This window comes from Tamandua tetradactyla, chromosome 3, assembly GCF_023851605.1.
Source record: "Tamandua tetradactyla isolate mTamTet1 chromosome 3, mTamTet1.pri, whole genome shotgun sequence".
NCBI lineage: Eukaryota > Metazoa > Chordata > Mammalia > Pilosa > Myrmecophagidae > Tamandua > Tamandua tetradactyla.
This window is the reverse complement of record NC_135329.1, coordinates 95,700,117-95,727,970: the sequence shown is the minus strand read 5'-3', so window position 1 is coordinate 95,727,970 and position 27,854 is coordinate 95,700,117. Positions and strand designations below refer to the sequence as shown.

General features: G+C 49.3%; 1 protein-coding gene across 4 annotated transcripts in view; it reads right to left on the bottom strand.

Moving 5' to 3' along the window:
• Window positions 1-3,745: 3,745 nt before the first annotated feature.
• The window catches only part of STEAP3 (STEAP3 metalloreductase), a 52,897-nt gene continuing 28,788 nt past the window's right edge, over window positions 3,746-27,854 (bottom strand). For 3 of the 4 annotated variants that reach the window (XM_077153553.1, XM_077153555.1, XM_077153554.1), the window contains 4 exons: window positions 22,096-22,595; window positions 19,961-20,488; window positions 13,398-13,562; window positions 3,746-6,544 (listed from right to left, as the gene is read on the bottom strand). In XM_077153553.1, coding sequence (XP_077009668.1) covers window positions 6,263-6,544; window positions 13,398-13,562; window positions 19,961-20,488; window positions 22,096-22,595 — 1,475 coding nt within the window. In that variant the 3' untranslated portion in view covers window positions 3,746-6,262. Of the gene's footprint in view, window positions 6,545-9,241; window positions 9,457-13,397; window positions 13,563-19,960; window positions 20,489-22,095; window positions 22,596-27,854 lie in introns of all 4 variants that reach the window. The other variant, XR_013172655.1, reaches the window with a different exon arrangement.

Sequence of the window (27,854 nt, the reverse complement as noted above, 5' to 3'; positions counted from 1 at the left end):
AGGCTCTTAGGTCTACCTATCCCTATACTTATATCCAATTGTGTTAATTATTATAACTTTAAAATACATCTTGAAATTTGGTATGGCAAATTTCCACACCTTTTGTTCCTCTTCTTGGGACTTTGTTTTTCCACAGAAATTTTGGAATAACCAATCTTATTTTAAAAAATAAAAAACTTGTTTGGTTTTAATTGCAGCAGATCTATAGATCAATTTAGAGACAACAGATAGTTTTAAGCACTGAGTTTTATCCTCTATGAACAAGGTTTATATCTTGATCTTCTTTAACTCTTCAATATAATTATATAATTTTCTCTTTATAGGCCTCCCACAGATTCCATAGGGAATCTTATAGTTTGTTATAGATCATTGTAAGTGGTCTTTAAAAAAATGATGTTTTCTTACTATCCATTACTTGCGTATAAGGATTCAGTTGATTCTTCATATTGTATAAGCAGCTTTCTAGCTAACCTCTCATTATTTACAATAATTTGTAGTTTCTTTTGAGTTTCCAATATAGGCAATGATGTTATCTGTACACAGTGATAGTTTTGTGTCTTCTTCTCCTGTTCCATATATCTTTTATTTATTTATTCTTTTGCATTTGCTAGGGCTTCTTTTATTACAGAAATTAGTGGGGTGAATCCACTTTGCACACTTCCCAGGAAACACAGGTTGGACTGGCACTGGGAGCACAGGCCAACTCCACGCTGATCTGGGAGGAGTGGGGGGAGGAACCACTCAGGGTACCACAAGATCAGACTGCTTTTACTGAAGTTGGTTTTACTTGATTCAGTGCTTGCCCTCTTAGTGCAGCCCTTTAACTGTCTTCTGGAACTTTGAGAAAGATGTTTCTGCCAGTTCCTGCTGATTGTTAAAAGCGTCTGTGGGGGGACAGAGCCCTGAAGCTTCTCACCCCGCCATCGTGATCAGGGTGGAGCTACCCAACAATTATTTTTAACCTTCTCTTCACTCTTCAACCATGAGGGCTACACCCTCTTCCTTCTCTATCACATTCTGCGGAAGGAACCGACTGGGTATCAACACCATCAGATAGAGAACTAACTCTCCACCTGGCCCACCACTAAAGCCAAACCCTCCCTTCATCTGTTCCAATCCTTTCCTCCTTCCCTCATAATTTTAAAGAACAAACTGCCCCTCTGCTGTAAAGCCGCCTGTGCTCTGGGCCTCCCTTCTTCCCGTGCCCTCTACCCATACCCTCTAGGACTGTGATATTCTCTCTCTCTCTCTCTCGCTTTCTCCTGTGTCATCAACCACTCCTGTTTGCCTAGCTCTTTTCCAGAGATATTTAAACATGTTCAGGTCAGAACCAAGATAAAAATAACCAACTCTCCTTTGACCTTCCCATATCCCCCATTTATTGTCCTCTTCCCACCCTCCCACTTCACAGATTTCTCAGAAGAGTTGCCAAGAACTACAGTCTTCATTTCTTTCATTCTCACTCATTCCCAATCTGAATTTTAGCCCAAACATTCCATTGAAATTCTCACACTAAAGTTCCCATATTTTGAAATCCTCTGGACATTTATCGATCATCACCCTAATTGAGGTCCCCATAGCATTAAACACAGCGTCAAACACTCACAATGAACACACGCATGCACACACACACACACATGCACACACACACGCAAACCCTTCTTTAGTCTTTATTTTCAAATGTCCAGTATAAAGAATGAGGGTCAACAATGTTTAGTTGAATATCATTGCAATCATTTTAAAACCAAGTTATTTATTATAAGATGTGCTAGGAATAATAATTCATTTTAAGTACTATAAAAACTAGTACAGGTATAATATTTTAGTGTAAATTACTTTGTCCTTACTTCTATTTTATATTTCATTTAAGGTCTTAAATTACTTTTTAAAAATTATATATACAGGTAGGTTATATTATTTCTCAATTTCACTTCCAGTTAGTTAAAAGGAAGTTTTGAAATATTTGTTAGAAATGTTGGTGCTAGTCTGATGAGATTGAGATTTTTCTGCTCCAGTAATGCCAACTTCCTCTCTTTGTGGAGACCTTAGAATTGACCTAGGGCAGCAGAACTTCTATACCCAGAAGGACCAACTTCATTGCTTTTGGAAAAGATTCCACTTTTGAAACAGCTGAAGGAGAACCTGATTTCTTTAATTCATGAGTTATTTTGGTTGTTCCTTAGTTTTGTGTCAGTTACCTGAATAGTGGAGAGTTTTCATCTCTTTTATTACTTCTTCTTAAACATAACTCTCCTAGCATTATGTGTGAGAGGACATAGAGAAGCAAAGCAAACATTTAAGCACAGATTTTTCTTCCCTCAAAAATGATTTGTAGGGACATTGTTTTCTGATCATGGTTCTCTGGAAAATACTTATGGACTCAAAATAGCAAGGTCATCTTTTGGTTATTGTTCCCAGAAAATGTTTTTTTCACCACTAGACATGTTTTGTGCATGTGCCTTTCTTTTTTTTTCTCCCTAAACACTAAGTCAATTCTGGTAGCTTCGTGGAAAAGCATGGTGGCGTCGTAGGTGGGTGGTATCTAAAGAGAAATGTTTTCCTGATGGATCCAGAGCCAATGCATTGCACAACTCCATCCTAGATGCAGAAGACAAAGTGCAATGCCAAGGCCCTAGGGATGGCGTGGTTTCCCTCTGCCTCTAAGAGAACAAGGGCTTGGTGGCAGCAGTAGCTGTGTGCAGAGGCACATCTCTCCCCAGGACAGCCAGAGCCATGGTGGAGAAATCCTGCAGGCATGGGTTTTTGTGCCCCAGACTACAGTACAGCAGAAGCAAAGGAAGCCATCTCAGCCCTTGGTACTCAGTGTCCAGGGAACACCACTAACATGTCATCCAGGAGCTCACTAGAAAGGCCAACTCCCGGGCTTCACCCCAGACCCAGGAATCAGAACCTGCATTTGAAACAAGACCCCTGTGTAATCCACTTGCACATGGTAGCTCAAGCAGTACATCTGTGGCCCATGTTCCTCAGCCCCAGACCACAGCGCAGACCCTAGTCCCTCCGGGCAGCCTGCCCCCACCCCCAATCCGCATCTTCCACCTTGTCACCTGCAGCCTGGTTGTTTCCTTACTGGCCTATCCCTGTAATTTTGTGTGTCCGCCCTTCCTCTATGAGGAGAATCCTGCACAGATTATGCTGTGCTCCCCTTGGTGGCCCCAACACCCTGCACATTGCCTGTGGTGGCTTGGAGCTATGTACCCCAGAAAATCATGTTCTTAAACTTAATCCATCCCTGTGGGTGTGAACTTGTATAAACCTTCCTTTGGTGAGGCACTTGAGTTAAGGTGCGGCCCTGCTGCATCAGGATGGGTCCTAACGCTGTTACTGAAGAACTTATAAGGGAGTTTAGAGACAGTGAGAAAGCCACAGTGAGCAGCCAGAATCTGGAAGTCAGTGGAACTGAGAAGCCAGGAGAGACCACTATGTAAGTTATCATGTCACAGAGGAACCAAGCACCAGGGATTGCCAGCAACCAGCCTGGGAATGCTGCAGTCCTCTGGGAGAAAGCATCATCTTGCTGGAGCCTTGATTTTGGACTTCTCCTCGTCCTCAAAACCGTCCTCGTGGTAAATTCCCATTGTGTAAGCCAACCCATTGCATGGCATTTGCCTTAGGAGCCAAGAAACTTAAACGCCACCTGACTCAGAGCAATCTCCAATCAGAATGCTCCTTGAGTCAATGACCCAATGAGCAGATAGACAATCAGCAGGACAGAAATAAAAGCTTGAAATTCACGGAAGGTTAGTTGTTTATTACCACTGCTTCTTAGGCAAGCTGTACAAGGTACAATCAAAATACACGGACTCTTTCAATGACATAGATTTGGAACATCAACCTCAGCCTGTGGCATTTAGGATTGCCAGAGCACGCTGGTTCAGGCACTTTTGTACCAGAGGCACATAGAATAGGCCAGGCTGTAAGGGACTCGCTTTCGTGGGGACGCTGTTGCCAGCTGCCTGGTGAGGTAGGGAAGAGCAGCAGGGACACAAGATCAAGGCTCAGCCCACGGCCTGCCCTGTCTTTCAGAGACTGATTATCCAGTTGGCAGACACGAGACCCTCTACTTCACTGGCCCCCTCCCGCCACTCACTCTGGAAGCATTTCACTCCCAATGATTGCCCGCAGCAGGTTGGAGGCGGAAGAGGATGGAGCACACTGGACTTAGCTATGTGCCAGCATCTTTGGGAGAAAGAATAATCCCTAGCCCCATGGAGGCCCAAGAAGGAAGGCAGCTGAGACAGAGTGGGATTTGGGGACCATGGCTGAGTTACAGTGTTCCATGTCCTTTCTGCTTCCCATTGGTGGGAAATTGCTGGGTGCTCATTTTGCCAAGCATGGGCAAAAATCTCCACTTTGCCTGCCCCCTTTCCAGTGAGCCTCTTAGCGGGCCACAGCTGATGTTCCATCAGGGCCAATTTATGAGCCAAGGTCCTGCCACTCTGCCTTGGCAGGAAGCAGTCAGCTTCCCCTGCACTCCCTCCCTCCATCAGTCACCGGTCTAATGAGGTATTCCTGCACTTGGCTTCTTCTTTTCCTTTTCACTAAAGGGCCCTAATGTGTTCCACAGACATGAGCTCATGATGCCTCCCTGGGGACAGCAGGGGTCTCCTCTTACAGTACCAGCCGTTCAGACTTGCAGGCCCTACTTTCCTTGTTCCCAGATGCCTTCTGGTCCAGGAGACCCAAGAAACACAAGCACGACCAAGAATCCCCCATACAGTTTCCCTGAAGTCTTCAATTATTTTTTTCTGTTTGCAGCTAAGCGATCCCTCAGGTTTTGCCCGGGGTTGGGGACTCATCCAAGAACACCTGTTCTCTCCTGGGGACGTAAGAACGGTTCTGGTGAGGGGCAGCGTGTGACTTGAGGACAAACAGCTGGCGACTCTAGCCTGGTCTAGCCACCTGTGATTTAGGGCAGCAGCGTTTCAAGTTTGGAACTTCGATGGAAGAGACCCTCCCAGCTGTTTTGGGGTGAAACACTCTATCAGCAGGGCCTTGGAGACAGTGTTGTATCCTGAGTGCTCAGAAAGTAGGTTCTCCACCTAGCAGCAGCAGAGGCCATTTTAAGGGGTCCCCTGTATTTTTTCCCATAGGACCAATGTCAGAAACACAATCCTGCAGCCCCCTGGGCTGGGTCCCAAGAAAGAGTTCAACTTTGGAGTTGAGTGAGTTCTTAAGTGTTTGTTCCTCTCAATCTCAGACTGATTTCTAGAGGGGTCTGTTCAAGGCCTTCCTGGGGGAAATTCAAACTAATGATGGCAAAGGTGAGAAGGTACACTGGTTTAAACAGCGGTCATCACCAACTTAAAGGGAAGAAAGAAATTACACTTGTTCTTAAGATGGGGTTCATTAGAGCCTCTGGCAAGGAGGCAACTTATCTTCCTGCAGGAGAATCAATTTGCAGCCACCAGGGGTCACTTCTGACTTTTAACAAAAATTTTCCCCAACTCAGGGAGTAGTTGAAGCAGCTTCAGTGCCCCCCTTTCCACCCCTCCCCCACCCAGCAAAGGATGGACATTCAGGTAGCTGGCTGGGTGCAGACCGCGAGCTCACTCCTGCTGGGGACCTCCAGAAGGAGGCACCCCCTGCCAGAATGTGGGCCCGGAGGGGCCTGCCACCTGCTCACTGGTTTCTCTTCAAAGTTTGAATCTGCTCTGGGGAGAAGTGGTCCCTTCCACACACACCCCCTTACAACCCAGCGCTGTAAGTACCTTCGGAAAGTAACAAAAGTGGAGGGGGTAGGGGGCAGTGGGTGCAAATCCAATTCACCAAGGTACAGGTCTATCAATTGCCTCTTCGGTGCAAGAAGCGTGCTGCACATCCCTACAAACATCACAAGAGTGTTGGCAGTTTGCTCTTCTAATATCCCGCGCTTACTTTTTTTTTTTTTAAAAACATGGGCAGGCGCATGGGAACCGAACCCAGGTCTCCAGCATGGCAGGCGAGAACTCTGCCACTGAGCCAATGTGACCCACCCTCCTGCACTAACTTTAAAATCTCCAAGTTGAACTCTCAGGGACTCAGCTTTTTAACCTAAGTCATTATAATGGCAAATCCTGTTTTGTATATGAAATACATGTATGTATATATTACACACACGTGTGCCTCTTCTTCTGAATATTACTGCGTAAAACCTGGACCTCACGCCACCAAACTGCACACAATCACAACATACTTTTAACCAAGACCAGGAGCGCCCCCTCCAGGCGGGGCGCCGGGTTCCCGAGCGCGCAGGCGCTTTTCACACGTGGCTGGTCTTCTCCGTGAGGGCGCAGTCGGCCGGCAGCACGCGCTGGAAGGCGCCTTCCCTCTCCCAGCCCCTGCGGATTTGGGCGAGTCTGCGGCTGAAGCAGGGCAGGAGGAACAGGCCTTTGGCTAAGATGACCACGCAGGGCACCAGCAGCGTGAGCGTGAAGGTGGGAGGCAGGTAGAACTTGTAGAAGCTCTCCTCGAAGGCGCGCGTCCAGCCGTAGGTGAGGGTGTGCCCCGTGCTTAGCACCAGGGCCACGAAGCCTAGCGTGGACTGCGGAGGGAAAAGAAGGCTTTGAAGGTGGCTAGAGGCTGAAATGGGGGCCAGGGTGATCCACCAATTGCTCCCCCACCTTCTGGGCAAAAGGGGGAGGCGGGCTCTTTACTGATCCAGGCTCTGGGTTTCAAATCCAAGTCCTGTTTGCTCACAGGCTGCACGATCACAGCTTAAACTCTGTGAGCCTCAGTTTTCCCAGTAGAAGAATGGGGATATGGCTTCTGCCTTGAAGGTGTGTAAGGGTTGACTGATTGATGAGGATTCAGTAGCAATGCTTTTTCCAAAGGGAAAAAAATCATAATGGCCCTCTGTGGTGGCTGCCACATGAGTCTGGATAGAATTAAGTTCAAAGAAGTTTTAAAACATTTTACCAGTTTCGTGCATATTTTAATGTATATAAGAATAATATTGGGTGGGCCACAGTGGCTTAGCAGGTGGAGTCCTTGCCTGCCATGCCGGAGACCCGGGTTTGATTCTCGATGCCTGCCCAAGCAAAAAAAAAATAATAATATTATTCTTATATACATTATGCATGTACCTGGTCAAATGTGGTTTTGTGTGTGTCAAAACCACAATTTCAGAGGTATTATTTGGCTGAAGAGGAGGCCAGATAAAAAAGTGAATTGATTTGAAGTTGACTTAAAGCTATATGTTGTGACTAATTTACAGGTGGCACAAATGGTGAAGGTGTCTCATGGGAGCTTGCCCTTTGGGAGACCCTGACTGTATAGAGACCCAATGACTGCATTCTGAGCCTGCTGGCCCCTGAGTGCATGCCCCCACCCTCTGAATTATGAGCAACCCAAGTGGAAACTCCTTGGGAGACCAATCCCATCACATATCCATATAGACACTGTTCTGAGCCATCTTAAAACAGTCCCACCCGCTGGGAAGCTGGTGTGGTTTTTGTAGGTCACTTCCAGGCGAGAGAAGTTTCTCTTCCATTACCCAAGTGCTACACACCTGATCTTCAGCATGACCTGTGATGTGAAAATGGTTGGGAAATGCTACCCTAGAGCCCCAGTCTCAGCTCTGTGAAGTTTCTGCATGGAAGGTTTCTCAGGGAATACCAATGAGAACTTCCAGATTTTACTGTTGTCCCTGGGCAAGTCATTTAATCAGCCTCAGTGAAAAGTGATTCCAGCATCTAAAATCAGAGCAGGTGTGGGGAACCCGCAAACAAGCCTAAGAGCTTGGCAGATGCAGTTTCTTTGGTCTCAGAGTAGTGGAGGGTTAGGATTAGGGCTTCAGATGGGGCCTGCAGGTGAGGTTTATGGGCCCTTTGGACCAAATTCTCTAAGCAACAAGTCACTGAGAGATTTGGGGCAGGAGACCTGGGCTATTACATTAGAAATGAAAACAACAGTGACCCATCAAGCAATTAACACAAACACAGCTTCTCCACCAAAACACTGCAAGGATTTAAGGACGTGGCGGCATGCTGATAACTTTGGTGTTCTTTATAGAGTGGCTTTGAGCTGTCCACAGAGAAGGTGCAATTGGGCCTCCTGGATTTCCTTTTAGCCCAGCTTATCAGGATCGATCTGAGCTCAGCGAAGAGGTGCTGTCCTGTTTGTGCTCCCCTCAGACCCGTTTCTAAGTGGACTGATGCTGCTCCTGTGCCTCGTTCTTGTCCCTCCCTGGTGTGAATTTTACCAGTTCAGCACAAACACCCTTATTTCATCCAGTAAGTGAAAGCATATGGTTTGGAAGAACTGCTTTTAATTAAGATAAATAACTAAATATCTAGTGGTACCCTATGATAATTTCATAGGCAGGTTCCCAGGTACAGCATTTTGACCCCAAATATAATTCTTTGCTGCCAAGAGCACCCCAGTCTCTATCCTTCCCAACCATCTCTGGTTTCTTCTGGGCTTTGTGGCCATGCCAGGGCTCCTCTCCCATCCTCACCAGTTTCCTGGCTCCACACAGCTCTTTGGGAAGCCAGTGGTTGGCTCCCTGCTTTCACCTACTGTTCATTCATATGTCGTTTAAAAACGGTCAGCCCCCAAATGGAAGGCCCTTAGGCTGGGTGTCACATGGAACCAAATCCCTTTCATTTCCAGAACTCCATACCTTACCAGCACCAACTTCAGACCCACACCAACCTTTTTCTAAGTCCCGATCGGCTGCTACTGGAGACTGGGGTTAAAAGGGTCCCCAGCACTGCAGCACACAGTGCACAGGCCTCCCGAGAGGCCCACCCTGGTGCCCTGCCTCAGTCCGCTGCTTCCCTACTTGCTGCGGCGTTGCTGGTGTTTGCTGAGATGGCTGGGAAGTGCCTTTTTATCCCTACAGTTGATGAGTCTGAAACTAGTTTTCAAGCCTGACTGCAAGTTAAAATCACTTGGAGAGCTTGGAGTAAATATTAATTCCATACACACATACACCAAATGTGAAATTCTGATGAAACTGGTTTGGGGTGGGGCTCTGTGGTTTTTATAAGTAGACGATTCTTATGTGCAGTCAGCAACATGTAGAATTACAACATGCCTTTTCCAAGCCCTTGTAATTCAGGTTGAGAACACAAGGGTCCCTTTACCCAGAAGGCCATTTGACTGGGGAGGGGCCTGAACGTTTCTGTTCCTTCAACAAAGACCCGCTAAGGGCCTTGGATGTGACCACGCTGCTGTATCATGGGGCCTCCCCAAGTGGTGCAGGAATATGCCAGTCCACCCATGCCTAGCAACCTACCCTGGGGGCCCCAGTGAGGTCTCAGCATCTCTTCTTGGTGGTACGCCTGTAGTTCCTGAGCATTTGATCCGAGAGGCCTCTAATTTGGAGAGTGATGGCTTATGCCCAGCATGTGGATGCTGCACAAGGAGAGTGCCCAGACGCTGCTCCCAGGACCACTTGCAGCAGGCTGGTTCTCCCAGTCACACATTCCTGTTCCTTTGTCATCCCAAATCCTGTAGTGACAGATGGCAGGAAGCCCCAGCCTCAGGCTAATGGTTCCATAGCCAAGTCTGATGCTCAAAGACCAGTCAATCACAGAGGGCCTTTTGACTTTCAAATCCCAAGGGGAAAAGGGGGTGATTCCATCTATTTTGTTGCCCTAAAACCCTCTCTCCTTGGGAACAATTTTAAAATCCCAGAATGGCCGAAGACCAAAAGAAGGGAGGGATTGTCATGGGGCAATTAATAACACCCCTAAACTCAGACCATTTTTATTATCTGTAAGCTTGTTAGCAAAGAAGAAACAGCCTAGGGTCGTTGGGTGGCTTCTGCTGGTGCTCAATTAGTGGCCTGAAGGGGCTTTGGACAATCGCTCATGAATCTGGGGTCAGAGCCGGTCTCTGTCATTATCTAAGGCAGGTTGCTGGAGTGGGCAAGGTTGCTGGAAGTTCCTCTAACTTTGGGACAGAACTTAGGTGCTAAGCACTGAACCCTAATTTCTCTGTTCAGGTGAGCTGCACCTCCTTGGGTATTTTGCAATCTAATGATGTTTAGCTGGCTTAATTAGAAACGCTCAATGTAGCCCAAACCAAACCAAAACATCAACAGAAAAATCCCAAACAAAACAAAATTAGAAAAAAAAAAAAAACTTTGAAAACAGCCTAGGGAACAAAAGGGTCCTTTCTGTATGGAATCAACACACTATTTCAATGGCTTTTCATTAAAGAATTCATTAGACAGAGACCCAGGGGCCAGCCCGGGCCCATTTATGGCTGTTCTCACCTTCCTATGGCATTTGGGGATAGCAGTGGGGCCTTGGGGTTGGGGTGGCCGGGGAAGGCAGCGAGGTCTGGTTTTTACAGAAGGTTGCAGTTTACCTCCCAGATCTTAATCCCATCACTGACCACATTTGTTGTGTATCTCACATGATCTCAACTCCAGGCCACCCCAGATACAGGTGAGATATACAAGCTCTGAGGGCCAAGAAACTCATCTCATGGTGCAGGGCTGGCAGGTGGTGGTCTTGGGGCCCAAACCCAGGTGTGCTGGCCCCACAGCCTGTGGTCCTGCCACCGTGCAGGAGGTCTCTGCGTGTTGCACTGTGTACACTCAAGAGTCACCCAGTGAGTGGGCGAAATGCAGACTTCCTGATCTGCCTGGAAAGAGGCTGGGTCTGAGGTTGCAGGGGCAGAGTTAGGGCTGGAATCTGTATTCTTCCAAGAGTACTCTGGAACTTGAAACATTTTGATGATGGCTCACAGTCAGAATCACAGTTTACATTACTGCTCAGTATACAAGCCAGGCGTACCACATATGTATATGGGCTTCTGAATCAATGTAACACCCGAAAAATCATCCATCCACACAACACGAAAAGCACTCTATTATTTTCTTTTTCATTCTATTCTGTCTCATTTAAAAAATGCGTGTTGCCACTCACTGCATTGATTTCATGGCCCACTAATGAGTTTAGAGCCTCTGGCCTCTGTCTCGCTGCTTCCTACCAGGCTCAGAAATGGGTGGTGGGAAGCTTTGTCAGAGATAATGGGATTATGGCCGAATACCCTAATAGAAACAGCAAAATGCCTTTTATATTTCTCGCACCATAATCTCTCACTAGGGCTCACCAAGTCTCTGTAGAGCATTCATTCCATTTTACAGGAGTATTAACTGAGGCTTAGGGAGCTGCTGCCATCTGCCCAAGTTTACTGAGCTGGGACCTGTTGGAGTCGAGCTTGGAACTGGGCTTCCCAGGTGCTGACAGTTCTCCCCTCACCTCCCCCCGTATCAGCATTTCCAGGAGGGAGAGCAGCTGGTTTGCGTGGATGGATCGTGGGCATTTGATTTCCACAAGTAAAATCCTGCCTTTCTCCCCATCTTGCTGACCTGCAGTTCCCCCGCTCTTGCCATGGCAGAAGGACTTTCATATTTGTATTTTGACTTTTCAATATGTAAAGCAGAGCCGGCTGCTGAGGTTTTGCTAACAAAATCAAATCCTCTGGCTTTCCCCAGCAGCCAGAGGCAGGCCATGTAATCTTTGGCTGCTTAACGGAGCAACTTTTGGGTGAGAGGAGCAGCCTGCAGTCCGTTTTAATTGTGGATAAACATGCATGCCAGGATACTCCAGGCGGGAACAGAAAAATCCTAGATTTGGGTGTGAGACACAGGAAGATTAGTGGAAGATAAATAAAACTCTGTCTTTTTCCCCCTCTGGTGCTGATGCCGGTATATGTCAGCCTTAGATGTCCTCCAGGGACCTTCTGAGATGAGCAGAATGAAAGAGTTTCAAAAGCAGATACACTCTTTTAAGAAAAATCCGCAACTCTGTTTTGGTCTAAGGTATGCTCAGTGTCACCAATCAGGAACAATTCATTTGAATTACAATGATGATTGATTTCATGTGTCAACTTGGCTGGGTTCTGGTGTCCCCTTGTCTGGTCAAGCAAGCACTGACCTGACTGCTACTGTGAGGGTATTTCATGGATTTAAGTCATCAGTCAGTTGATCATATCCAGTCAGCTGATGACATCTACAATCAACTAAGGAAGCAGGCTTCAGCAGTGAGAGATGGTTCATCCAATCAGTTGAAGACCGTAAAGGGAGACCTGAGGATCTCAGCAGTCAGGAAGAAGAACTTCTATCTCTACTTCAGCCAGCTTCTCCTTCTCATTATCACCTTCATCAGAGTTCCCAACTGTCACTCAGTGTCACCGTTGAGTTCCCAACTTGCGACTTGCCCTACGGAATTTGGACTTGCCAATTCCTATAATAAATCTCTTAATAGTTATGCACATACACACATGTATCCTTTTGATCCTGTTTCTCTCGAGAACCCTGACTAATACAATTGCATAAGAGCATTATATCATCAGTCTCCCCTTTTGTATCCTGTGCTGGGTCCCTTCCTGCCCAGAGAAAGGACTCAACAGATTTTTGTTGACAGTGGGGGTGGATATTATAGCTGTTCTCTGCCCTGATACAATACGATGGCAGGATTCAGTATTAGTCAGCTCCCGTCCCTGGGAGGGGATGAATTAATCCACTAACATTTAGGAGCCAGCCACATTCTTGGTGTGGAGAACAGTGGGAGATGACAAAGCCGGGCAAGCAATGTCCCTGTCTCAGCTCTCTTTAAAGGCCAGTGCCTGGCCTGCAGTTAAGTGCTCAATAAATGTTTGTTGAATGAACAAATGCATAAAAAACATTTTGTTCCTAGCAGCATTCGCCCAATCTTGTTTTGTGGGATTCTCATAACTATCATATATATATATATATATAAAGGAGGTGGGAGATGGGATTGGTGATTAGATTTGTTTGCCAAAAACTTGAATAGAATCTTTGATGGGCCAAAGTTCATTGTCAGTCTCTTAGGGGAAAGTAGACCACTTCTCAGATTTATTTGATCACAGACCTCCTTTCTTCTGGATTTTCTGGTGGGAATGGAATCCTGTGCTACCAGATATGGCTTCTTCGGGTTCATCCCCAATAAACTGGCTGTCCTTGTGCTCACCTCACATCTGCTCTGAGTCAGTCACATGGTTCGAGGTGACAGCAGAGCTGGCTTGACATGAGGGTGCTGATGGCCAGACTCACTCAGTAGCTCAGCCACTCCCTGCACAACATCCAGTGCCCGTGGGCCAGGGGTCTTTGTTCAGGAGGCTCAAGAACTGTAGAAACTGAAATGCTTAACCCAGGGGTTCAGTGTTCTGTTTTCTGCTTTCTTCACATATCTCTCTCTTGTTTACCCAGCTATGAAGACAACAGGCTGCTTCCCAGCCACACCTTTATCAGGAAACCCAGATTGGCCCTTGAGCCCAAGAAGGCCCTGGTGTTGGATTGAGCCTGTCATACAGGCCATCAAGTCACTTGGCCTAATAACTGAGCGGCTTGATAATCTGGTCCCTGGCCAGGACCAGGCTGAGTGTTCCCTAGCAGAGGACTGGGCCTGCCTTACCTGAATGAAACTGAACTCCCGCCAGCTAAGTGAGTTTGCAATGGATGGCAGTGAGGTGACGGCCAGCAGGGACAGCGTGCCGAGAGCCAGGACTCCCAGGGAGAGGTATATCTCCATTCGCCAGACTTCCTCCTCAATCCACAGGTGACTCTTGTTGGCCAAGACCTGACACAGATGGAAGGAAAACCATGAACACCAAACTCTGTACTCCTGGGGTGTTAGGACTGTGAACATCAACAGCACCTTACAGCAACACCACACTCACTGCCCCTGGCTGTATTGTAAGCTCATTTAATCCTGACAACCACCCTGGGAGGTAGAGATCATTATAAATCCTATTTTACAGATGGAGAAAATGAGGCACAGAGAGATCAAGACACTTTCCCAAAATCACACAGCAGGTAGTTGGGGGAGCTAGGATTAGAACCCAGGCAGTCTGGCTCCAAAGACACATCCTGCTCTTTCCTCTCCCCCACCCCAGGACTTTCATGCATCTGCTGGGGGTAGGAGGAGAAGAAGCAACCCAGAGTGTTCATGTGAACTGTGAGCAGGATTCAGAAACATAAACAAGCAACACAGACCCTTCAAGCATGACTCTATTACACAGTTTCCTGGTCCCTGAGTCCCAGGAAAGAAGCAAAGTGCTATCCTGACTCTGAATCCCCTCAGCCCAAATTTGGGAGTGGGCTGAGGTCTCTGCCGGCTGGCTCACCTTCCAGCCTGTCCCGCCTGGACCCTCTGTCTTACTAGTCCCCCATGCTGCCCCATCACAGGCTCCCACTCAGGACACACACACACAAATGCACATAGCCTGCCAACCCCTCGACGCTTCCTGACTCGAGGGCCCCAGAATCCTGGTCTTTCCCCGCCCAGGTCCCCATTTCTCACTGGAGGCACAGAGCTTTGGCTCAACCATCACCACACAACAGAGACTGACCTCTGTTTACCAATCAGCTCCATGAGTACTTATAAAGCACCTATTGTGTGCAGGCCTAGGCTGCAGAAAGGATACCTGTCCTCGTGGAACTCTGTCATTCCCCCCGTCCCCACCCCCTTAACTCCAGGAACTCAAATCAGGGGGCTTTGTAGACCCAAAGGCTGAACCATACACCTGTACCCTCTAGCGAGCCCCTTGCAGCCATGCCTTCTCCTAGCTCTGGCCTGATACTCACTCACGCTTCATCTAAGTCCTGGTACAGCCATCATCTCCCAAGGAGACAGGGAGTAGAGTACCCGGAAGTCACAGTGTTCTCTGAGAAACACTACCAAATACTCATGCTTTAATTCTACCAGTGAAACAAGGAACAGTGTTTCCACTAGAAAATGTGACTGTGCCTGAGGTAGGCTGGTCCCTGCCTCACAAAACAGTGACTCATACAGGCTTTTGAAAAACTCTTTCAGCACGAAAACAAATAACAGAAACCTGTTACCAGATATAATATTAACAGTGAATTCTGGCAGGCTGAGCAAAAACGGTTGAAAAGTTTACAAGAGCAAACTTAAAGAAACTGAGAAAATGCCATCCACTGGGTACTTTGCCTGAATTGGAGAGAAAAGCTTGCCTCTGTTCTATTTTAGGGCAGGCCGGCTCACTCCCGTCCTCTCTCTCTCTCTTTAAGCTGGAAAAGGACCAGGCATCAGGAGATCCAACTTCTCCGACCTGACCATGCATCTGCATGACTCTGGGCAACTCACTCTTTAGGGCCTCAGTCTCTCCACCTGCGAGAGCTGGATGAGGTCATGTCTAGAATTTTATGATTTTGCCATGTACCTGCTGGGACCAAAGTTCCTATTAGCCAGGAAGGTGGGGGTGGGGGTGGCTGATACTATTTTGCAAAGAGCAGAAAGTTTCCCCATCACTGTGCCCAAGGAGCCTTACTCACACCTTCGTGGGGTTAGCAACTGCTGCCAAACAAGTCAGCTCCCTGTTGCAAGTTATTTGTTCTTGTAATACACTTCATTAGTCATCCTTTCTGTATTTTGGTAAGACCAGGCAGTTAATGTCACATGTCAGAGTTTGGCTGATTACACACATACACACGTTGGCTGGCAAAATGTCTTGGCTTTTTTCCCCGGCTAATACTTCCACTCTGCAGTGATTCCAGGAAGGGGTGGGGCGAGGTGGGTAGGGGAGCCATGGATGGTGTGGAGCTTGTCCAAGGGTCTGGATCCTGCCATCTTCTGACCATCTGTGGGCTGTTCACCAACTCAGCAAATGACAGTGCTGAGCCCAGGGACCTCCGTGACCAGTGTCACAGTTAACTGGACAGCTCTCTTTCCTCTAGTAATTCTCCTGTATCTGGAGCTAATCATATTGGCCGCCTGCGGGAACAACGAGGCGAGTAGTCATCAACAAGACATGCAAGGTGGCCTTGGTGTGTGCCGTTTCCTTTCTCTTTAAGTTGCAGGTTAGATGCTGCAGGACCAGGGGCAGGGGGACCAGTGTGGCTGCAGCATGAGCCCAGAGCAGGCAGAGGGGAGAAGAGAGCAATGCAGATCACCAGCCAAACCCAGTGAAGGGGACAGCCTACAAGAGTAGAGAGAACAGAGCTTTGTATCTCTCAAGGCTGGATTCCAATGCCCACTCTGCCACTGGGGGGTAGCCCTGAGACCCTGGGCAGCCCCTGCCCCAGCTAATGGCACTACTGCCCTCTTGCTGTGTTACTACAAGGACTAAAAGGATGATGTCAGGGAAACCAGTAACATGCGCCTGGCACACAGCAGGTGCTTAATAAATGGCCGTTCCTGTTGTTCTCAGTGGCAGCTGGGCAGGGGGTGGAGGAGGAGTTAGACCAGTTCTTACCCCAAGCTCTGTTTGGAGCACGGCTAAGCGTACTCTTAAGAGGTGACAGCTGTCAGCTCTGCGGGGGCCAAGTTAACAATTGGTCCCGCACTAGCCATGCACGGAGACTGCGTCAGGAGCCACAGACCTCAAGGTGTGGGAAACCCCTCCCTGCCTTCACGGAACTGAGTCAGGAGGAGGAGACAGACATATCAATAAGTGATTGTGAACTGGCGTCTAAGAAAAATAACAGGAGTGCGAACAGAATCCATCAGATGATGGAGGTGGGGGAGGGGAGGGGGGCAAATAGGAGACGCTTAGCAGACGCTGTGCTTTGAAGGTGGAAGAAGAGTTTGCCAGGCTGCCAAGGGGTCCCAGGGTGGGGATTCGGGCCCAGGACAGCCTGAACAGAGATTTTCACTCAGTCAGGGGCCAGCATGGGAGCCGAGTGTGGTGTGTTACAGAGGAGATGGGGAGAGTGGTGTGAAGGGTCTGTTATCCTGGGGACAATGGGGAGGCACTCAACACTTTTCAAAGCAGAGACGTGGACTGATGCAAGGTTTAGATCATTTCCCCTGGCAGCCACGTGCAGATTAGGCTTGGGGCAAGGGGAAGGGAAACTAGCATGTAGTTAGGCATCGCCTTTGATCTTGATCTTGGATTTCCAACTGAAATGTATTCCTAGAGAACCACACAAGCAAATCAGAAAGTGCCAGGCAAATATTAGTTATTGTTGGTGATAATTATTGCTAATAAACAGTCTCAAAGGTTTTCTCTGCAGTTGGGAAATAGCTTTTGCTCTAAATCTGCAGACTCGGGGGCTTTAAGGAAGCTTTTGGAGAAAGAACTTCCTGCACCCAGGCTCACGAGTTCACTTTACCGAGAAGGTCCAGGACACTGACCAGGGTGTCAGGCACCTGCCTGAAAGCTCTGTGGAAGTCCAAGGGCAGGTGGGGGAAGTCACACCAGGCATGAACTGCCACCGAAGGCCCTGCTATGATGGGGCTGAACTCTGACCAGCCCCAGGTGCCCAAACACTCAGAACCCGAGGGCATGGCTGACCTGTAGACTATCTGGCAGCCAGCAGCCATCCAGCGTCTGCTTGAACACCTCCAGATTTGAGCCGCTCACCCCTTCTAGGCTGCCAACCCATTTATGGGCTGCTCTAATCCCACCCCAACACACACACACACACACACATAAACACACACAAGCGCTGGTCCTGCAGAACAAGTTTAAGCCCCTTTGTGTGACAGCCGTTTAGTGTCTCCGAGAGTCATCTCTTCTCCTGGGTGTAATGGTTGCCTAGCAACCTCAACGAGGGCCTGCATCCCTAAAGGGCTTCACAACTCAGGGAAAATTACCTTGCACGTGCCTTTCTGTGCCTTGGTATTTGCTTTATGGCAAAATTGGACTAACCTAAACAGCAAGAAGCACCTTGGTAGGGCAGAGCGTTTAGAAAGGCAGCCAGGGTGGCAGGGGATGGGAGGGAGCAGTGATTTGCTTGGCCCTGGAAAGGTGTATACGAGTGCATGTGCGTGTGTGTGTGTGTGTGTGTGTGTGTGTGTACGTGTGCGGCCTTCTTCCCCACTCACTGCCCAAAACACCTGCCAGCTGTAGGTGGAGCAAGTCTGGGACCTGTGACACCCAGCTCCGTCCCATCCTGGGCAGCAGTCATTGTTGCAGTCCCAAAAGACGCCTGGGGAGCCACACAGAGCCTCCTGCCAAGTGGGCTGCCTCATTTTTTTAGAAGTGGGTAGGAAAATAGCATCAAAGCACATCAGAAACATGAGCATGAAGCGGGGCATTCATCTTATATATCAGAGCCCTGAGGACATAAGAGGGGCTGTGACTTGCTCAAGGCCAAGGTCGTTTTTGTTCAATCTGGAGCTCTGCATGGATCTGGAGTAGAACGATGGGACCTGAATCCCACTCTGTCCTACTTACTGGCTGTGTGACCTCGGCCAGGTTACTTAACCTCTCTGTACCTCAGTTTTCTTATTTGTAAAATGAGAATGACATAGATTTGCCTTACAAGCCTGAGATAAGGGTTAAATGAATTTACACCGCACATGTAAAACCCTTAGTACAGTACCTGGAACAAAGCAAGCTCTTTGTAAGGATTTGTAACTGTGACTATTATTTTTTCCTTTCCTCTGTTTTTCCAGCAAACAGCCTACTTCTTTGCCTGCAGCCTGAGGTTTCTTCCTTTTTCTTGTGAAAGCCTAAGCCCACAGACGCAATGATGCCAGGTGTCCGTGGGTAGGGGAAGGACAAAGGCCTGTGAGAAGCTGCTGGCAAGGAAGCAGGGACCCTGACAGTGAGCTGGGGCTGAGGTCTTTGGTTCCCAGGCAGCAGCCCAGCCTTGCCTCCATGTCCTGCTCTGGCAGGTGGCCCAGCCTCAAAGGGAGACTGCCTGGTAAAAGCACCTTGGATGGCCCTGCCTCACCAAGGTCCCTGCATCCCCAGCAAGAACTGGAACATGTAGGGGCCACCTGGCCTGGAATGAGGGCTGGATGAGAATGTTCTCACTGGCATCTGGGCCAGACTCTGCTAGGTATGTCCTGGAATGAGGAGACCCCATGCACACAGGGCTGGGGTACTGAAGGTGAAATTAAGTCTGTTTGGGAAAATAAAGAAAGGCGGTATTTCCCACACGCCTGAGTTCGGGACTAAGAATCAGGCCTCTCAGCCTGTAAGCCCAGAGTGGCGACTCAGGGGGCCTGTTTCTGTGGGTGCAGGTGCCAGCTGATGCTGTTCCCACCTGGCCTGGCTCTTGGACCCTCCACATTCTAGGACTTCTGCTGCAAAGGAGCACCATGTGGTTTACCAAACAAATGAATCAACCCCACCTCCAAATTCTTCCTGCAGCGTTTCCCATGTCAGCCCATTGCAACTCCATCCTCCCACAAACCCAGGTCCCACATCCATCACGCTTCCATCTTCCCTCTTCTGCATTCCAGCACAGCTTCCTAATCTCCTAACTGGACTCCCTATTGTCTGATCTCTGCCTAGCAGCCGGAGTGAGCTGGTTAAAACCTCAGTTGGATCCACTACCCTTCTGTGCAAAACCTTTCATTTTTCTCCATTTCACTCAGAGTCAAAGGCTAAAGTCTTTTTTCAGCCTTCAAGGCCCTCCCTGAACTGTCCTCACTCTCTCTAATCTCCTCTTCTGTCTACACCCTCCTCTGGCTCCCTTTGCTCCAGCCACATGGGTACAGTGCCTCCAACATGCCAGACACCCTAGGGGCTTCTGTTCCTGCTTCTTCCTGGGCATGCAATGTGGCACCCCCCTGCTCAGCAGGGCCTTCCCCCGCCTTCTTTAAAATTGCACCCCATCCCTCTCCCCTGCTTTATTTTCCTCCTTTGTACTCATGACCTCCAAATATCCTGTATAAGGTACTTCTTTGCTTTAAGTCCACGATTAGGCTGCGCCTGAGGGCAGGGACTTGTCCCTGTTCTGTTCACGGATTTTAAAAATCTTGGATAGTAGGACACAGGCACTGACAAGTCCGCAGAGATGCAGGGGCAAGGCTGGACCAACAGTGCCAGCTGCACCTGGTCATACAGTAGGCGATCTAGGAAGGGAGGCGGGGGTGGGGGGATAGGGGTAGGGATGGGGTGGGCGGGTGGGGCTACCTGCTCAAGGAAAGAAAGTGGGTGTGGTTGGGTACCTGCTGGGGTGGTCGTGGTGGTAAAGGATGTGGGCGGGGCTACCAATTTGAGGAAGGGGCGGGGCCACCTGCTTGGGGGAGGGAGACGGCTGTGTGGGCGGGGCTACCTGCTTCACTGCGAGGTTGACCAGATCGTAGCGGTGGGAGCGGCGCAGCGGCAGGCAGAAGCTGTAGAGCGCGTGCAGGGCGGCGCAGAAGAAGCTGAGCAGGCCGATCTGCTTGCGGTGCTGCAGCCAGTGGTCCAGCCAGTCCGGGAAGCGGCGGTACTTGGTGCCACGCCGCAGCTGCAGGGCGGCAGCCAGCACGCCGGGCAGGTACACCAGCGACAGCAGCACGTAGGCCACGCACGGCAGCGTCGTGTTGACCACCGACACAGGCAGCTTGTAGAACTTGTTCTTGTCCTCCCGCACGTAGGGCTGAAGCACGTCTCGGACGAAGTTGTAGAGGAAGAAGCAGACGAAGAGCCCCAGGGCCAGGAGGGCGGGGACCTTCCAGCTAGGGAAGAGGCGCAAGGGCATGGCCTCCAGCTCCCGGGCCGATGCCAGGGGGCCCATGTCCACCGGTGTGAAGCCCATGGCGTGTGCCAGCTCTGAGACCGTGTGCTTGGCTTCAGGCTGGTCGCTGCAGATGGGCACCTGTGGGAGGTGGGGACGGGAGGCCAATCAGACCCGGGCACTTGCCCTGAGAGTGGGCAGGGCCTTGGGAACATCTCGACTGAACTCTTCCCTGGGCAGCTAACGTAACTGAGGCCCAGACTGGCAGGTCCTTGTCCAAGTGCACTGGGAGTTAATGGGGAGCCAAGAGCACAAGGCAGCTCTGACTTGCAGGCCCAGGTCTGTCCTCCGCCTCTGGTAGCCTCCTGGCCTCTGGCCCCACCTGCCAGAGATGACCGCTACCAAGAGAGCAGTCTGGGCTTAACCTAAGAATGGAAAGTTCGCCCAGGTCACTGAGCACAGAACACCCTTCTAGGTGGCCCCAGGCCCTTAGAATAGGCTTGAGGCCTGTGGCCTGCCCTTTCCGCAATGGTTTGCATGTGGTCCACATGTGCAACTGTGGCTGTCACTGCCTCCCTCTATCCAGAAGGGTCCTTCAATGATGTCCCTTGGCTTCCCCAGGGCCCTCAGCCTTGTAGTCCACTGCTCCCCACCATACACCCCCCTCTCGGTACGTTGGTTCATCAGGTCCCCCAACCCCCCTGGACCTGTGTGATGTTGCTATAGTGAGTCATGTCCACCAGCACTGACTGAGAACCTCCTATGTGCTGAGCCTCATAGCCATAACCCCTCAGCCTGACCCTGAGCCTGCTGCAGGAGGGTTGCATTAGCCCCATTTCTCACATGGGCACCTCATTTTCCATCTCTGTGCCTTTGCCAAACTGTCTGCTTAGCCTGGATGGCCCCCTCCTCCACAGGTCAAGGCGTACCACAGGGTCTCCTCCCACTAGCCCACCCCTCTGCTCCCTCCAGGCCTTGCCAGCCACATGTCCTCCACTGTTTGGCCACTCCACACATGGCAGCACCACCAAACAGCTGGCACAAAAGGCCTGCAGTTGGGGTGGCTGCACACCCTTGGGCTCTCCCATAAGGGAGCTGTGCACAGGAATGGGAGCAGCCTTTGGCTGTACTCAGTGGTGGGTGTTCTCACTTGCATGTAGAGGTTGGCATGCTGGTGACCTCCTGAATGGAAAACTACCCTGTCTTGGTAAGAGCTCCTCCTGCCAAGAAATGTATATGGCTCTGGCTGATCTGGGGATCCATTTTCCCAGTGGCTATTCTGCCAGTGGCTATTCTGAGAAATCCACTCAGTTCTTAGAAGCCCTCGTAAGAAATAAAGTTTGGAGTATGCCTGCCATCCTCAGGGCCTGGCCCATCAGTATGGTCTTTCCTTCTTTCTGAATCCAATTCTGAAAGCAAAGTCTTTCCTTCTCAACTGAAAGTAACAAAAAGAAAGTTACCGACCTTTTCCTTTTTGTCCTGCAGAAACCCCCATTCCCAAAGTAGAAAGAGTATGGACTTTGGACTCCTATGAACTGGGTTCAAATCCCAACTCATCAGTGGTGGGACTTTAAGTAAGTTCATTAAATTCTCTGTGCCTCGGTATCCTCCTCTGTAAAAATGGAACTTTGCCATGTTCTGAGATTAACAGTGAATGTCCATAAAGAGCCTGGCACAGTTAGGGCCCTCGGTGAAAGTTAGCCATTTATATTTATTGTTATGATGGCTGTTATCCACCCCAAACCTACCTGCCTGTTCCCGTCCCTCGGGCCCGCCTGCAGGGTCCAGGCGGAGATGACATTGAAGGCCTTGACCACTGTGCAGGTAGGGAAGAGGGAAGCAAGGTATTCCGCATTGGACTTGCGATGCTGGAAGTGCTCCTGCTCGGTGGGGTTGCTCACGTCCACCAGAATCTTGCCGGCCAGCGGGTCACTGAGACCACACAGAGAGGAGTAGTGCTCCCGGAACACGGCCACGAAGATGATGTCCGGGGAGCTCACTGCCTCCTCCTGGAAGGTTACCTGGGCCCCCGAGGGGAACAGCCCGGCTGCACGTTTGGGGTGGCGGCTCCCCACCACCACGCTGAAGCCAGAGCCCACTAGCCGGGTGGCCAGGGAGCGGGCAAAGTCCCCACTGCCCAGGATGCCCACTTTGAAGGCCTGGCTGGGGATCTCGGCAAGGCTGCTGTCACTCTCCATCAGGTGGTGGCTGATCAGCGGCTTGTCCATCTCTCCTGACATTTTGGTGGCTGAAACAGAAGGCAGGATGTTGGTCAGGGGAGGGTACTCAGACTGCCCCTCCCACCACACCCGCTCCTCTTGTTCGTCGTTTAACTGTACAATGGGCAAACGTTCCCCAACATGTTTGCTGAATGTCCACCATGGGCCAGCACTGAGAGGACAAGCTGAGCAAGAGGCAGTGCCTGCTCCGAGGAGTGCTCAGACTCAGGAGAGAGAAGAACCTCTCTGTCCTCTACCCTTTGTCCTTCTTGCAGAATTATTTCCTTGGGACAAATTCCCAGGACTGAGGGTCCTGGGAAGGAAGGGTATGAGATGTCAATGCTCACTGCTCTGCAGTGCCACACCTCTTTTCTAAAGGACTCTGCAATGGGACCTGTCACCATGGGTTCAACAATGCCATCCTCACCAAAAAGGGGAAAAGAAGTGTAACAAATAAGGTATCAGTGGCTGAGAGAGTTCAAATAGAGTCCAGAGGCTACTCTGGAGGTCACTCTAATGCAAACTTCAGTTGGACATTGCTACCTATCTTAACTTCCCAAACCCCAACCAAAACCATTCCAGCCAATCCTAAAGAACACCAAGGGCAATATATAAGATTTTACAAAGGTTCCATGCATGAGGTTAATTTTTCAGAAACCTACAACCTCCAGATATGTCCCTGGACCAGATAAGTCCTGAAATCTAGAGGGGCCAGCTTTTCCAGAACACCAGCTAGTTCCATCTCCCTACCCCATATTATTGCCAGCCCCTTCCAACATGAAAAAGTTAGAATGGTCATAGCCCAAATACCCCTAAAGAGTGAGAGAAAGATCAAAGGTGATGGTGGAATTATACAGAGAAGATAGAGTTTAACAAACAAATATGATTGCTGAATCATTAAACTAATATTTCTTTTAATCTCCAGTATCTTAGAGCAGCTAAAAGTGAAAAGCTAAAATTGTGGCATTGTAATCCATACCAAACTCTGAAATCTGTTATTCAACTAATTGTTCCACTGTGTGTTGAAATTTATTGCTTTTTTGTATATTTTTCACAAAAAAAAGAAAAAGAAAAAAAGTGATGATAAAAATATATATATTCCTTCTAGGGCAGTGCAACGGCGGTTCAGTGGCAGAATTCTCACCTCCCATGCCGGAGACCCAGGTTCGATTCCCGGAGCCTGCCCATGCCAATATATATATATTGGATATATATATATTCCTTTTAACCTCCAATATTTTGGAGCATGGTATGGTAGCCTGTGACAAACCCTGGGATCCTGTAATGATTTTTTGAACAGTGCTTTGAAAACTATTGCTTTTTTCTTTCTTTGGTCTTTGCTTTGTATATATAGTATATTATACAATTAAAAAAAAAGTTTAAAGATAAAAAATAAAATAAAAGGCTAAAAAAAGGGACTCTGCAATGGACAGGGTTACCAGCCAGGAGTGACCATGTATCTATCCCCAACTTCACCATTGGCTGGGTGCTATCATGCCATTTTGCAATTATAATATTAAAGGCATAAATGTGCATTCCAGTGGTTTTAATTTGCATTCTTTGATTACCAGGAAGGGCAGGCATGCTCCCTGCTTTTGTTTATATTCTGTTTCTGGACCCTTCCTCAAGTAGATGTTGAACAGCTGAAGGCAGGGACCTCATCTAATCTGACTCGGAATCTCACACCGTGCACAGGCCCAGGCCCCACAGCTGATGCTCAGTGTCTGCTGAATGAATGAATGGACACCGACCTGCCGGGAAGAGCTGGATTGGGACTTGACAAGCAAGTGGGGGCCTGAGATGGACTCTTTCACATGAGTGGGCAGGAAGGAATCCCTGGACGTGTGGCTGGGGGCCCACGGTACAAGGAGAAGGGAAAAGTCTAATTTTCACCAGACTGTAACTAAAATCGCTGTTTCCTTCAAGTATGAAGTAAGCAACTAACCTCGGTAATGTTTACAGGACCTGTGAGTTTGTCCCCAGTATGGGTTGAATTGTGCTCCCCAAAAGATGGGTTCAATGCCTCACCCCAGAACCTCAGAATATGAGCACATTTAGAAGGGGGGTTGTTACAGGTACAGATAAAACAGAATGAGGTAAGTTAAAAGTGAGATCATACGGAGTAGGTGGGCCCTTAATCCAGTATGACTGTGGTCCTTGAACACAGAAGGGGTTACACAACGCACCACGTGGCTTGCTGACTGGCCACCTCCAGGGGCCCAGACAGGGGCACGCAACACATTCCTTACAGCACTGCCCACTCTTTGATTTTGAACTTCTGGCCTCCAGAACTGTGAATATGATTCACAGGATAAGCATCTGTGTGTATGTGTGTTTCGTTTTTTTTTTTCCAGCCCCTCAGTTCATGGTACTTTGCTAGGGCAGCTCTAGGAGATTGAGACACTATCGGATATCACATCACTAATTTAATTGTGAAAACGTTTTCCAGATATTATTTAAATTCATCCCCAATTTAAAATTAAAGTATTAGATCCCCCCCACTAGACCTTGTTATTGAATGTATATTACTACGGCATGTTTTATGGCATATGCGTGTATCACACTACAGCATGTTTTAAACATAGTTTAGTAACTGGTTTCCAGTTGACTTCCTCTATAACCCCATGTTATTTTATTTCATGCTTTGAAGAGCAGTATTCTGAGCAGAAGTCCATGGGCTTCACCATCCCATGGACTTGTGGGGGTCCTTGGCACAGAAGGGTTAAAGAACCCCCTCCTCAAACCAGTGGAAACCAATGGCTTCCAATAGGCCTGCACAGAAGCTGCCTTGCCCCACCGTCCCAGTGTCTCAACATCCGATTAGGATGGGGAAGGGTACACGGTGGAGGGGGCCACCAGGAGGCCATGAGCTTGCTCGGCAAGAACCAGCTGTGTGCCCTTAAACTAGTCCTTTTGCCTCTCTGAGTCTCCACTTCCACCTTTGTAAGTAGAGATCACAAGCTCTGTTCTGAGATGACAAATAATGCAACCTTTAAGTTTCAAAAACTGTAACACAGGCATTTTAAAAGGCATTAGTAGCTCCTTTTTTATGGGGTATTTCCTGTGCCCCATAACTTAATGGTCTAAGATCATTACACCAATAACTGTCATCTAGTCCTCACAACAACGGGGGCTCAGAGAGGTTGAGTAACTTGCTAATGTGGCACAGCAGGTGAATGAGGGAAGGATGGAACGCGGGTCTGCCAGCCTCCGCATGCTGCATGTACCTAGTGCTAACATGACCACTGGTTTATAGTCCAGACAAAGGACAGTGACCTGCTGGAGATGCCCCAGCAAGTGGCAGAGCTGAGAGGAGGCGTGGAAGGGGACACATTCCTGCCCCAAGGTGCTGGCAACTCTCTTAACCTCCCACTGGTCTTTCTCGAGATTCCGAAGCATCTCTCTGTCTCTCTTACACAATACCGGGCGAGGGCTGAGCTTAGCCATGTGGGGTCATTTTTTGAGGACCATGCATCATCCCTGCACCAGCCAGCACCCCGTGCCTGTGCTTAGACTCTATCATGGGTCCTGAAGGGGTGCCCCTCCCTTCCCACCTGATGGAAGCATTTATTCGCTTGGTTCTGGGGGTGTCTGTCCTTGGCTGGGGTCATACGCTAGGCCCCTCACTTAGGGCTGCTCTGAAGCCAAACTGCCAGGCCCTCATTCTGACTGCTACTTGCTAGCTGTGCGACCGTGGGCCTGTGGGTGCCTCAGTTTCCACAGCTGTCATATTTAGACATCAGCGGTAGCTTCCTTACCGACTGCTGTGGGAGTGAATAAGTTAATATGTGTAAAGCTGCTCAGGGACAATGTGGCTCAGTGCGTTAAAAAAATGCTGGGGCCATAGGGGCAGCAGGGAGAGGGCAAAGGAAGGGGTGGGGAGGACCTACCAGGGTGGGGAGAGGTGAGTGGGACGGGAGCTCTGCAGGCAGCCTCTGCGTGATTTGGGGGGACAGGTGAATGCAACCCCCTCCTCAGGGGCTCCAGGGTTCCGGAGGCTTTCCTGGGGGCCATTCAAGGCAGATACCCCTGGGGCTGCTCTCAGCCACCTGGAGACCCCAGCCCACTGTGCCCCGGAGTAGCTACGCTGGGGACTCCAGGTGGCTGTTTGTACATTTGCTAGTGTTTTGGATGATTCCTTCCTGGACCAAGGCCTCTTCACCATCTCTGCTCTCCTCTTCTGTCTCCTTCCCATCTCCTGTGTAGCTGCTCTATGCAAAACAATCTTAAGAGTACAAAGGCGAAAGAGACACAGGCCCCACTCTCGGGTGGTTTACAATCTAGCAGGAGGAGGTGGGGGTGGGTAGAACACCCCCGCCATGGCACTGGCCACAGGGCAGCAGGATGGAGCCCCAGGGAGCAGTCACCATTTCCAATGGGGAAGCCAGGGGCAGGCATTTGAGGGTCTGAATCCCAAACGGCTTACCAAAAGGATAAAAAGGTAACCAAACTTGGAATTTGAATCGTGCCAAGCTTTAACCAGAGACCCAAGTCATAAGGTGAGGCGGAAGGGTTTGGGGGTGGCTCTCGAGGCTCACGTTCCAGGCCTGACTGCTTGCTTCCCCTCGTGGGAAGCCGAGATGGAGGTGGCTGTAGCCGAGGAGAGCGCGTGGCCAGGGCTCGGATGCTGGGCCCTGGGCCCTGGGATGCCGGGGCATCCTGGGCCTCTCTGGGCTGCACCGGCCACCTCCGAGCCCTGTCCAGTCCCGGCAATCCAGGCGTCCTTTAAGCGACTCTGCTTTTGACCACAGGCTGGATGGAAACTAAGCATAAAGCACCTCTAAAGTGCTCTAAAGTGCTTCGGTCTCAGGGCAGGAAATGCCACGTTGTAATGCCTCCTAGTCTCCCCTTCCCCACTTACTAGCTGGGAGCCTTTGGGCAAGTTACTTAACTTCTCTGTGCTTCGTCTCCTCTCCTTTAAAATAGAGCACGAATTGTCCCTCTGTCCGAGCGTTGTCGGAGGTTAATTGAGTTAACATGTGTTAGAGCTCCGAGACTTGTCTTCTGATAAGGTGTGTATGTGTTACATGTGTGTGTATATATGATTGTATGTGTGTTATGTATATCCATATATATGCCTGCATATGCATATATACAACTGTATGTGTGTGTAAATCAGTGTGTGTGTGTTGTGTATATATGTGTCTGAATGCATTATGTATGTGTGTATATGTCTGTATGTGTGTGTGTATGTTTTTTGTGTAGGTGCCTATGTGTGCATTTATCAGTGTGTGTGCATGTGTGTATGTGAGTGTGTTAAGTGTGGGTGTCCACGCTTTTCTCCGAAG